Genomic DNA, 12,799 nt, shown 5'->3' on the forward strand with positions numbered 1-12,799 from the left:
AATAAGTAGATACTCTTAGCATTGAACTTCAAGCCATCTCTTCAGCTACATCTCCCATTTCAACGTTCTGATACCTATGTGTGTGAATGCCACTGCCCTTATCCATGAACTTAAGGGCACAACTCATGCTCTTTGCTTAGCCTAGAATGTTCTTCTTCCCTTCTCTAACTTGGGAAGTCCTTTTCATATTACGAAGTCCTGTATAACTGTTTCCTTCCAGAGTGTACCATTCCATCCATGCTTCTGCAGGCCATTTCTCTCTAATACCCAGCATTGATATTCTTCTGTCTTGTGTGGTAAATTGTTTCCTTTCCTAGACTGTAAGTTCACCGAAGGTATGTTCCTTTAATGTTCATCTTGCACACCTCTCTACTGTCCAAGACTACCAGAGAACACTATATGCATTTAGAATTCAACAAGACATATATTATATGCTAAATGTATTAAATAATAAAATCCATTTCCTGAGTGTTCTTCATAGTTTTCTTTATTAATGAGTGGATATGTGTAAAACCTCAAATCATCATATTAAAATCCCTTTAGTCTTTTGAATCCTCTTTATAAATTGCTTTTGTTTCCTAAACCTTGAATTTCAACCAAAGGAGAATTGTATTTTCAAAATGAGGTTTTTTTTTTATCAATATCAGAATCTAATTTAAGTGGGAGCGGAAATGTTTCTCTTTATTCTTTTTTATCCGTGGCTAATTTTCATTAGCCATTGTAGATGATAATACTATGGTAACATTGCTTTACCCCAACAAAACCACAGATCCTCTCATTCAAATAGATTCAGAACTACTTTCTAAGTAAATCAATGTATAGCCATACTAGAGAAAATGCTCCATAGTTATACCAGCAAAGAATCATTGCCCCTGAGGATAGTATAAGAGTTCAGTGTGGCCTAAAAGAATCTCACGGCTCTGCTCTGAGCTTCATCTTCATTTCTCCACCCAAAAGAATGGTTAATTCCTTGGCCTTATTGTGGGCTATATTTTCTAGAGCAGTCAGTGCGAAGTTTGGCAGTCTACATTGGGATAGTCTTTTGGGGAATTTTTGCCCTTTGTAGGTAGAAAGGCTGAGGGATAATTTAATAGTTTGTGGCTTTCTCTGTATTTTGTGCCTTCTTCTTATTCCTCCACTTGACTGTTGGTCAGCTTCTTACTGGAAACTACCCACAGCCTGAGAATACACAGACAGGAGGCTTCTGCCATAGTTCTCATGGTCTTATTGAGTCTCACTGTTGGATTCTACCTGGAATAGGTATTTATAGCCATTAAGTGTACATCACAGAAAGTCAAAATGCAGTGCAGGTCTCAGAGATAAAGAAGCTCAGGAGACCACTTGGCTTGGCTACTTTTGTGCCAATTTGCCACCAGTCTATGATATAGTCAGTAGACTGGCTTAGCTCACTTACATGCCATGCTTGGATCCCACACTTGGGTTGGAGTCAACACCTTGTAGAAATTGTGTGGTTATAGTGTAATCTTTCCTATGGATGTATTTCCTCCCAGAAATCTCTCAGAGTGTTAGTGGACTGTTTAGGACAAGATATCAGAATTCAGGACATTTCCCACATAGATTTTCATTCACTCTCTTTTCCAATACTAGAGAAAAGAAGTAAGTAGAAAGTGTGGTATGGTAGAAAAACTATAACCATATGCTGCTTAGCAGTCTTTGGTTTTGGTCCTGTCTTTCCTCCAGTTGGTTTTGCCTCTGGTAGATCAGTTAACCTCTTTGGTTTGTAGCTGTTTCCTATGTAAAATGAAAGAGTTGAACTAGATCAGCATTTTCTAATATGTACTTCAGAACAAAAAATGATAGACTTGTCAAGTAAAATGGGTTATTCCTCATGTATGGTGGTACCAGCATCTTTGAATTTAAGCACGATGGTGACTTTTATATTGAGCCCAAATTGCTCCCAGCTTATTGGACATTTTACATAATAGCTATAAAAGTGTAGGCGCATCATCTATATTTGTGTGTTTGCAAAGAAATATCAAATCTTTTATGGAAATGGATATTAGTTGAAAATGAATATGGATATCTACCCCAAAAAAGACATTTCAGACTAGCACAAAAATCTGTGATTGTAGTTGAGGGAGTCAGGTTTACAATTCTACTTTTCAAATTGTTGGAACTCAAATTTGAAGTTTTCATGTGAAAATCTTCAACTTTAAGTGACATAAAATAGAAGTTAAGAAGAAAAGCGGAGTCATTTGCAGGGGTCTTAAACCTTAAATGCATTCATTATCAACATGGGCAATAAAAGAATAAAAGTGCTACCTTATAGCACTGGGAAGGTTGACTTCCTCAGTACCCCCATGGCTGTTGTCATTTAGCAAATATTTCACCTGGCTATGAGACCAAGCCCTCTGGAGTATTATCCATTAAATTTGGGGGCTATTGCTCAGCCAAGTTCAGAAAACAAAAACTAATATGGTGACAAAATTTAACAAACGGAAACTATTCCCATTACAGAAATTGAAATGATCTTATCTGCATTTTATTACAATACCACAATGCACAGGTTGCTCTGTAGCACTTGAAGAAGTTTGCTGGTGCATTGTTTTCCTTCCAGAGGTTAAATAAAATCACTGTGTAATATGAGAAAAGGAAGAAACTAATTTCTGAGGTTTTACTTAATCCCATGATGACATTGTTCTCTTGTGTGCCTAAGCAGAGCTTGTCACAGAGTGAGAATATTTACAAGAAGATATGAAAATTACGTGGGAACTTGTGTTTTTACAGAGGTCTAAATAGTTAGAACCTAACAAACTCACTTTGTTAAAAAAAAAAAAAAAAACTTCCTAAAGATAAGATACATTGACCATTATAACATATTAACAGAAACAACCTGTATACCGGATGTAGTTTGGGATGATGTCGTTGTAGCCATCAGGTGTTAGCTCCTGCAGTTAGAAAGATGAGAAGCATGGCAGGCTTAAATATTTCCATCATCTTCCAACATTACACACAACATGAGAAGTGAACAATCATAAAAAACTCGGCAATAAAAGATCCTTCCCATATCTGGAAGGAATATTAACAAGTGTCTTAGGAACTACTTTCTTTTGCTTGGGAAGATAGGAGAGCTTAGATGTAGAATTGACCTTGGATGCCGAGGTTTAAATAATTCAAAGTATCTTATTTCAGTAGAAAAATTATTTCATGAAAAAAAAAGTGCATATATATGGTATATATGTTTCTATATTCACACATACACACATCTATTCAAATTATTAAAGCAAAGTCAGTCAACATTTTTACCCCACCTTTAATAAGGTGGAGTAAATCCCCACCTTATTTTATTAATAAAATTGATTTGAGTAGTAAAATTTATATTAGATGGATAAAATATTTGTTGATAGCAACAGTGATGCCCTGTGCATATGGGTTCCCACTCAAGAGATGAGCAAAGTGGCTCATTGGGAAATGTAAATGAAACACTTTTGCAAATTAAGTGCTCAAGAACATTTTTGCCAAACACCCATTAACTCAATTTTAACTGAAAAGCCTACCCATTTTACATCATAATCAACAACCCAACTCCACCCCCACACCTCCTACTTAATGAGGCACAAACAGATATTTCCCTCATAAATCAGGGTACTCCTCCAGAGAATAAAATTCCTAATGACATTAAGGCGTGGTAGCCATCATGAACTTGACAACCAAAAAACAACCTGTATTACCACCCCATAGTAGAGAGTCTTAACTTCGCACCTTGGAAATATATTTAACCCACAATATCACCCTACACTCAAGAGCTTTCAAAGAGAAAGAAGTATCCCTTCCCTCCCAGTGTCAAATATCTGGGTAAACAGACATGAACTGTCCAGTGCTAGGCTGCTCCACGGCAAACATGCATATTTTAAAACTTTTACTTTGGGTATCAAGCCTCCTCAACTTCTGCAGTTTCTGTATCCAGTTCCGAACCAGACCTGACCAACCGCACAGAGTGGGAGCGACCACTTTACCTTCCGAAAAATCAATCAGTCCCAGCAAATGAAGCAGCTTCAGAGATGCACATATAATCACAACAATACCCACTGTTTGCAGTCCTTCCGACTCCCACTCGAGAGTCAACATCTTTCCAGCTGGCAGGGCATCCCAGCCTCCGGACCCCTTTGGAGCGGAGGGAGTTAATTAGAGAATCCGAGCAGTCTCTGGCTTGGAACAAAGAGTCGCGAGGGGGAAAAGTGAGCAGCTCCTCGCAGACGCACCGGGCGGAGCAGCGGCCCCCCGGGGTGAGGACCGACCGGGGCTGGAGTCCAGCCTCTCATGCTGATGCCGGCATTTCCTAGCGGGGTCCCCCAACCAGAGCGCGCCTGCCTCCGGGCTCTGCGCTGCCGCCAGCGGGTACTTGGACTTAGAGCTGTGAGGGGAGCATCTGTTGGAGAGCGGGAGACTTTGCTCTGTCGGTGGAGAGGAGGGACACTCCCAGGAAACTTGCCCTGGAGAGCACGGCGGCGCTCCACGCGCTGACGACGCGGCGCGGGCTGAGCAGGCTGGCTGCGCGCTAGTTTGCTGCCTGGGAAGCCAGCGAATGCCCCCTTTTTGTCCAAGCAGCGGCTCTCTCCTCCCAGAGCTCGCGCCGCCAGACAGCTCAGCCCCCTCTCGGGATGCTAGGGCAGAATCGGCGGTCGTGGCTGCTGCCTGGAGCCTTTGTCAGAAAGCTCCCGTGGAAGCCCGTGGGTAGTTTTTCTGGGGAGAAAAGTGCAGGAGCAAAAGAACCACGATTGCCTTTGTCACCAGGAGCATCCAAGCTGCTTCCCACCTGCCACGCCACTGGGGCTGTCTGGTCCCCTCGGACACAATGAGAACATTATTAGGAAGATGGATTTGGTCCTTGTATTTTACAAACAGGAATGGTTGGAGAGCAGCGCAGAGCAGGGCCTTGTAAGAACACTGATGTTCAGTAACTGCCCCCCGGAGGGGGGATCACACTATCCTCCTTTCAACTCTTGATTCAGCCTCTCTCAAAGCCAAGTTTCACAAACTTGCCTGATGATAAAAATCACACAAGATGCTTGTTAAAAATATTCTCTTGTGGAAAGCCTGATTCAGAGGATCCTGGAGTTTGTATTGCATTCTTTTAAAAAAGATTTTATTGATTTATTTGAGAGAGAGAGAGTGGGATGAGGGGCTAAGGGAGAAGCCGACTCTCCCGCTGAGCAAGGAGCCCAGTATGAGTCATGGGACTCCCGGATCATGACCCCAGCCAAAGGCAGCCGCTTAACTGACTGAGCCACCCAAGGGCCCTTGGAGTTTGTATTCTTCTTCTTCTTCTTCTTCTTTTTTTTTTTTTTTTTTTAAGATTTTTATTTATTTATTTGACAGATGGAGATCACAGAGAAGCAGGCAGAGAGGGAGGAGGAAGCAGGCTCCCCGCTGAGCAGAGAGCCCGATGCTGGGATCATGACCCAAGGCAAAGGCAGAGGCCTCAACCCACTGAGCCAAGCTAGATGGTTCTTATCAGGGAAGCAGGGGTCATGATGTCTTGAAGGATCCCACGGGGTATATTATTCCAAACCACACCAAACATCCCAGCCAGCTTTGTGGGAATGGTCGTAGACTCTGGTCTACACCAGAAACACACTGGCGTAAACACTCTGGTTTTTTTCTTTTTCTTTTTCTTTCTTTCTTTTTTTTCTTTTTTTTTTTTTTCACTCTGCTAAAGCCAACCCCAGCCCTTGGAACTCACTACAAAAACCAGGGTTTATGAATAATATCTTGGACTTTGGGGGGCACTTCCTTGTTCTGTTACTTTCTTGTGTGATTTTCCGCAAGTAGCTTAGGCTCTCTGAAAACAGGTCATTTTCTGCGAAGTTGAGATTATAATACTTTGTTTAAAGTACTCTGTTTAAAGAGAAATGTGAGAATTAAGTGTGGTTGTAATAATGGTTACCATTTACCAAGCATTTAGTATGTGCTGATCAATAGTATAGGGATTTATCAACAATGAACTCCTCCCCACAATTCTGTGTGGTGCGTTTTATAATCATCTTCATTTTATAGGCAAGGAAACTGAAGCTTAAAGTGGTTAACTTACTTGTCAAAGCAGTGGTGGGCACAGTACTTGGTAGGCAATAGGCATTCATTAGTTTGTTTATTTCTTAACATTTGTTAACCTGCTACAACGAGCTCTGAACAGTACTTGAATGATAAAGTCCCACCTTATCTCGTGGGGGCATATGGTATAATAAAGGAGGTATGAAATTGAAAGTGACTTGGAAAGATCTCTCTATGAAGTACAGTGGGGGCACAAGAATGAAAATCCAACTCCACCTGGGGAAAGATGAGTGGTGGGAACGGGAAGGAGACTTTACAGAGGTGGTAATCATTGAAAATGGTAGTTTTCATTATTATTAGAAGTTATAAATAAGACAAAAACAGAGAGACAAACCATAAGAGACTCTGAATTATAGGAAACAAACTGAGGCTTGCTGGAGGGGAGGTGAGCAGGGGGCTGGGGTAAGGGTGATGGGCATGAAGGAGGTCACTTGATTTGATGAGCACTGGGTGTTATATGCAACTGATGAATCACAAAATTCTATCTCTGAAACTAATAATACAGTATATGTTAAATTGAATTTAAATTTAAAAATCGAGATAAATAAAAAAGAACTTATCTAACATACACAGGCTTTGGGGTACACAGGCTTGGACTGAATTCTGGTTCTGTTGCTTGCTTGCTGTGTGATCTTGAGGAAACCACTCCATCTCTGTCAGTTTTCTAAGTGCAAGATGGAAGTGTGACTGCCCACTTCTCATCCTTACTGTGAGAGTTAACTGTGGAGAGCTGAGCCCAGTGCCTACAAGACAGATGGCAGATGTGGGATTACAACAGCAGGGCCAACTCCTTAGAAGCTCTGCTGGGTCCAGGTGGATGAAGGGACCTTGCTCCTCCTTATCATCCTCTCTTCTAAGACGGGTTTCAGTCCTTCCCCCATGAAGACTTCCTGACCTACCAGGCTATTTTTCTCCTCTGGGCATCAGGAATACACTTAGACCACTAAGTTGGCTTTATAACAGTGCTTTTTGTTTTGGATTTTATGTCTTTGAGAAATATCTATCTATCTGCCCAACCACCAATCTATCTAAGCATGTTATTTTCAGTTTGTAAGCAAATCAGTGCAGGGGAAGCGGTTCTCGAAAGTTGATGGGTAAAGAGATGTTTTAAGTAACCATTCTCTGAAATTCCTGAGAGTATTTGATGAGAGGACATCAAAAAAATTTTTTAAAGAGTTGCAGAAATTAATTAGGTCAAGTTAACTCTGTCTGTGTTAACCCTATATGATTTCATATTAAAATAAAACACAGCTAAGAAGCTATAGGTGCAGATTTTTTCTAAATTTTTATTTATTTATAAATTTATTTTTAGATTTCATTTATTTATTTTGAGAGAGAGGGAAAGGGAGAGAGAGAATGAGCAGTTGGAGGGAGAGGAAGAAGCAGGGAGCCCGATTCAGGGCTCCATCTCAGGATCCTGACATCATGACCCGAGCCTGAGGTAGACACTTAACCTACCTAGCCTCACAGTTGCCCCTAGATGCTGAATTTAAACACTGCTTTGTCTGACTACCAAATTCATTACATTCCCTTTATATCCCTTAGCAAATTTTAGCAAATAGTTACCAATCGATCTCTTGATTTATATCCTTAAGCAAATAATTTTTGAGTTGTCACATCTCATTTTCCCGGAAAGAAATCTCCACCATCTTTGAAATTCACAGAAAGACCTAGGGATATAATTTTGTTAATCCCAGGCAAGACTTCACTTTAGGACAATGGCATTCCTATATAAGATCCATGAGATGAGAGTTTTGATGACCCAGCCAATCCTTATCTGTACTGGCTACCCTTACTAAGCTCTTCCTGTTAACTCCAGCTACAGCATATTCTGGCTCTTAAGAATGCCAGGGTCTCTTTCACCTACCACCCTCATGGCAGGATTTTGTAAACTAATAGTGTCATCCATGAGTTTCATGCATCATCTGACCAGTCTAGGGAAATGGGGGACACTTGAAGAAGAGTGTTTTTCTAGGGCCATCTTGGGAAAGAACAGTTGGCTATACATTATTAAAAAAAATAATAATTCCAGGTGATGGCTTTATTATTTTATTATAGTAGCTTATTAGCCCCGACCTAGTTTGTTATGTTAAAATATGCCTCTCTATCTCTAACTATTCTCAGGTTTGCCAATTCTTTATATTATAATGGATGTCCAGCAAAGGTCTGTCTTCTATACCAAAAAAAAAGAATACCAAAGGAATAAACTAACAACTCTTGCTCACTTACTCTAAACCAGGCACATGTACTTAACATGTATAAACTCATTTAATCTTACCCTAAACTAATGAGAAAAGTGTTATTATCACCATTGTAAAAAATAAAAATAGATAAAACCAATGATCATCAAGACTATTTTTACAGTTACATTCAATAAGGGGCACAACCATGATTTATATCTGATTTACTCCATTATGGTGGCTGACAGTTATGTAGAAGGTCTAAGTGTCAGGTACTATGCTAAAATCTTCATGCTTATAACTAATTTAATTCTTTCATAATTCTATAAGATCTATATTATTTCTCTGGTTTTAAGGATAAAGTTGAAACTTTAAAAGATTAAGCAACTGGCCTGAAGTCTTATAGATAGGACTTGGCAGAGTTGGGCTTGAGCTTGGGTATCCTGGGTCCAAATTTTGCACACGGTGTCATTCACTACTGCATTCTGGGGCTCCCTGTACCTTGATGCATGGTTCTCTAACTGGGTTTCTGCTAAGGGGTTGTGCTGGGGAAATATTGCCAGAAACTCTTGGGAAAGTAAAAAAATAGACTTCAAAGAGGCATACCCAAGCCAATGACCCCTCCTGAAAAAGAGAGAGAGGGGGGAAGTAGAAGTCAGAGTAGACTTTCAATTTCCTTGCACTGACCCATTGCATTATTTTAAATAATCTCAAAAAGGATGATTTGCCTGAAACCCAAAATTAATCATGTCCCCCTCTTTGTTTTAGCTTCAGTTTGAAATTTAGCTTCAGTTTGAAATTTCACTAAGTGATGTTCCTTGGTTTTTAAGAAGTGTTCTTCATCCTATTGACATCATACAAATACCAAAATAAATATAGTGAAGTTGAGAAAAAAAAATTTAATTAGATAGATTTATCTATCTACCTATTATCTCTCCAAAAATATAAATAGAATAGCAATGCATATAGGATATGCTAAGTCAAACTTAAATTTAAAATTATTAGTTTATATTTGTATAAACACTTAGAGTTCAAATAATCCAATCTTTTTATTTTAAGGAGGCTTATAAGTGAGGTACAGAAAGCAGAACTGGCTTGTTCATGTTCAAAAACATTGGAAAATGGACAAAATGAGCTTGACTCACCTAGCTTGTCATGATACTGAATTGTTAACTGGGATGAGCCATTGAGAAATTAGAAAAAAATCAACTTCTGAAAGAAAAATGTTCTACTCTCAGTAAATAGGAGGAAAGAGAAGCAAGACCTCCATGTGGTTGGCATCATCTAGAAGGTCCTACTGAAGAGAGAAGCCTAATTTAGGTTTTTGAAAACAAGTGAGGAGAGGAGGAATGATTTTCTAGGAACAGAAATGGGCACCCACTAGGGCAAAAGCTATGATGGTAGCGTAGCTCCACTGAGGCCTCTGAGGCAGGGAAGAAAAATGCAAGTGGAAAATTGTTGTAAGAGGCCTCTTAACATCTGCATAGAACAAGGAATGACGATAAGGTTGGTATGTGAAACTTAGTGTCTCTTTTACTTTTAAGATTTTTCTTACCAAATGATGAAAGCTATTCACCCTCAGTGAATTCTGTTCTGTCCCCACCCCAAAGGGTATCACGTCCATCTGTCTTGGGGCTTCTCAATTACTTGGAAAGATCCCTAAATATTCTCCAGATAAACTTTCCACTCAAACATGCCAGGACTCGACGCTGTTTCACTTAGTTGCAGGGTTCATTCTGAAAGCTTCCTAAACGTGTCTAGAATGGATTTCTTTAAAATATGTATACCTTCATCCATTAAACAATTAAGCATCCAACCTTCAGGCTTGAGTGCCTATCGAATCCATAAAGGAGGAGGGGCTATCTCCCACTTGAAAAACTGCCAACAATGTTGCACTAATGTATCTTAAAAATTATATTCATGTATCTTGTGATCCAAGTTTATGTTATATAATCTTCATATAAACAAATTAGAAGATTATTTGGAAATTTAACTGGGAAATGTTCTTGAGAATATAATCTTTTCCTGAGATTTATGACCTTTTTCCTGCTCTGATTTCCCTTTCCTAGGCCATCTGGACTAAACTGTGTGGGCTTCTGGGTTCACCCATTTAATCCAGCATACAACTTTGGCTGTCATGTCACAGATCTTTTTCTCTTTTCTCTCTAAAACAGTCTTTGCCATACACCACTATAATTGGCTGACTTGAGGGCAGTGATTTTCATGGATAATAATTATAATGATGATGATGATAATCCTTTGCTTTATTATGATATAATTAGGATTATAGTATTGAACCCCTCCTGTGTAACAGTGTACTATACACATTACATGAACTATCTCATTGAATCATCACAACACCTATTACAGATGAGGATGCTGGAATGCCAAAACTTAAGTAACTTGCCCAAGATTATGGAAAAAAAAAATCAGAATATGCCATTCCAAAATATGCCACCTTGGCGTAATGATTTTGTGGTGCTGAAGGCATTTGAGAATCACCAGATGCAAGAAGAGTTCTCAGTCCTCCTCTTATCTACCTAACTGTGGCATAAATTTCCCTTTGTGAAGCTACCCACTCCTTCTCCTATGCCAGGAATCAGAGAGCAACTCTTATCACTGGAGATGGAGAGTGAGCACAAAGATGAGCCTGCATAAACAAGCTTCACTAAAAGAAGCCTTATCTTCTTTAAGTTTCTCTCATATATTTCCTAGTCACTTCTCTGTGATCTATCATCCCTTGAAGCCCAAACTCCCTTTCTTTTGTTAAAATGGCACATAAGCCCTGGAATCTAATTACTTGTTTCTATGAGTTTCACTTCTTTTCTGTGAACTTCCATATATATAAAATAAAAATTGTATGCCTTTTCTCCTATTAATCTATCTTCTGTTAATCTAATTTGCAGGCCTCCAGAAACTGAACCTAAGAGGGTAGAGGAAATGTTTTTCCTCCCTGATAATTACTAGAAGTTAAGGAGCTGGGATTTAACCTCAGGATTTCTCACCCATGAGTCAGTGTTCTTATATCCTTGTGGTGCCTTTGTAAAGATCACTACTGTTTTTATTTTGTTTTTATTGTGGCCTTATGAAACAAAGAGAAACAAGATTTAAAGTGCAAATGGCTTCCAGAAAGGTAGCACGTGCTGTGGCCCTTACCTCTTGTTGAAATGTAAATGTTTCACATCAAGCTCTTTCCTGGAAGCCAGATCAAGAAAGCGAAGAAAGGAGAAACAAGAGGAGGGAAGGGACTCAGAGGAGACAGGCAAAGGAACAGGAGAGAAGAGAGAAAGAAAATGAAGGGTGCTGAGGAAAGAGGCAAGCAATCCTCCATGGCAGCCCAGGTGACAGAGTCAAGAGTACACAGCTGAATGTAGCCTGTTTTCTACTTGTGAGATTCTCAGACTTGCAGGCAGATGAGAGTTAAATAGGAGTAAAGCAGACTATAGGAAAAGGTTGAGCAAGGGGTTATTTCGCCCTGAATTCGCCCTCCTTCCCTGGTCTGTCAAGCTCTGGAGCACTTAGCAATGTCAGCTATCTCTTTAGGTCTACCTTCTCAGCCATAGCCTGGAAATTGAATAGGTAGCTTTTAAAGCATGAATACTAGTGATCTCCCTGGATATGGCATGAGCCATAGCTAGGTCACGAGGCCTTCAATATCTCTTCAAAGTCCTGTGATGCCTTCCCATTCACTTGTGGCAGGGCCCTGCTGCCCCAGATTGATTGCTTCATTGGCTTGGTTCTCTCTGTTCTTGGGCATGAGATTCCCATAGACTGACTAGGGTGTTCTCTGAGCTGCACTGGCTCATTTCCTGTCCTGCAGCAGCACTTTGGGAAAGAAAACCCAACAGGTTTGAACTGGAATGCATTTCAAATCTCCAGGGACAGTGAATAATTATCTTGAATATGCTTTGTTGTATAAAGAGTTGGAGGGATATCTGGAAAGAATTATTCGTAGAAGTCTCAATGTCCTTTTGTGAGAGCACTTCTAAATCAATTTTGTTTCTTTGCTAGTTCATTCATCCTCTCATTCACATGTGTGCATGTATACACATATACATACACATGCGTGCACACAAACACATACATACACAAACACAAGATTGCCACCATTGTTTCTGTCACTTGCAAAGTCAGAACAGGGGAAGCCCTAGTGAATACAGAAGTCCCTTTTCCCTGAACTTAATGTGTGCGCATTCCTGCTGAGGATGAATAAACACATAGTAAGTGTTCAGTGAATGCCTACAGAGTATATGTTTAGAATGTAAGGTATAGGTCATGGTAAGTATTTTTTCTCTAAATGCGAGTAGCTCTCTGAAAAGTGACTGGCCCAGGCTGGACAACTAGGATTTGTAGCCAAGTCTTTGGATTCTTAGTTCATTGTTTTTTCCATTGTAACATGGAATTAAGGCATCTACCTAATATCTAGGAAGGATAGAAGCAAGGAAGAACCATGCACTACAGAAGAGAAAGGTTTCTTCTAGTGAGAACAGAGAAATCCATAAGAAAGAGAAGACATGGTGAATTAGGCATGAAGATGAAGCCTAATA

General features: G+C 39.8%; 1 protein-coding gene across 5 annotated transcripts in view; it reads right to left on the reverse strand.

Moving 5' to 3' along the window:
• The window catches only part of KCNIP4 (potassium voltage-gated channel interacting protein 4), a 1,175,184-nt gene that overhangs the window by 221,224 nt on the left and 941,161 nt on the right, over positions 1-12,799 (reverse strand). Inside the window, exon 1 of one of the 5 annotated variants that reach the window (XM_059381695.1) lies at positions 3,978-4,596. The exons of the other annotated variants lie outside the window; for them this stretch is intronic. Coding sequence (XP_059237678.1) covers positions 3,978-4,089 — 112 coding nt within the window. The 5' untranslated portion in view covers positions 4,090-4,596. Of the gene's footprint in view, positions 1-3,977; positions 4,597-12,799 lie in introns of those variants that run through there. 5 annotated transcript variants of the gene reach the window in all.

This window comes from Mustela nigripes, chromosome 1, assembly GCF_022355385.1.
Source record: "Mustela nigripes isolate SB6536 chromosome 1, MUSNIG.SB6536, whole genome shotgun sequence".
Classification (NCBI taxonomy): domain Eukaryota; kingdom Metazoa; phylum Chordata; class Mammalia; order Carnivora; family Mustelidae; genus Mustela; species Mustela nigripes.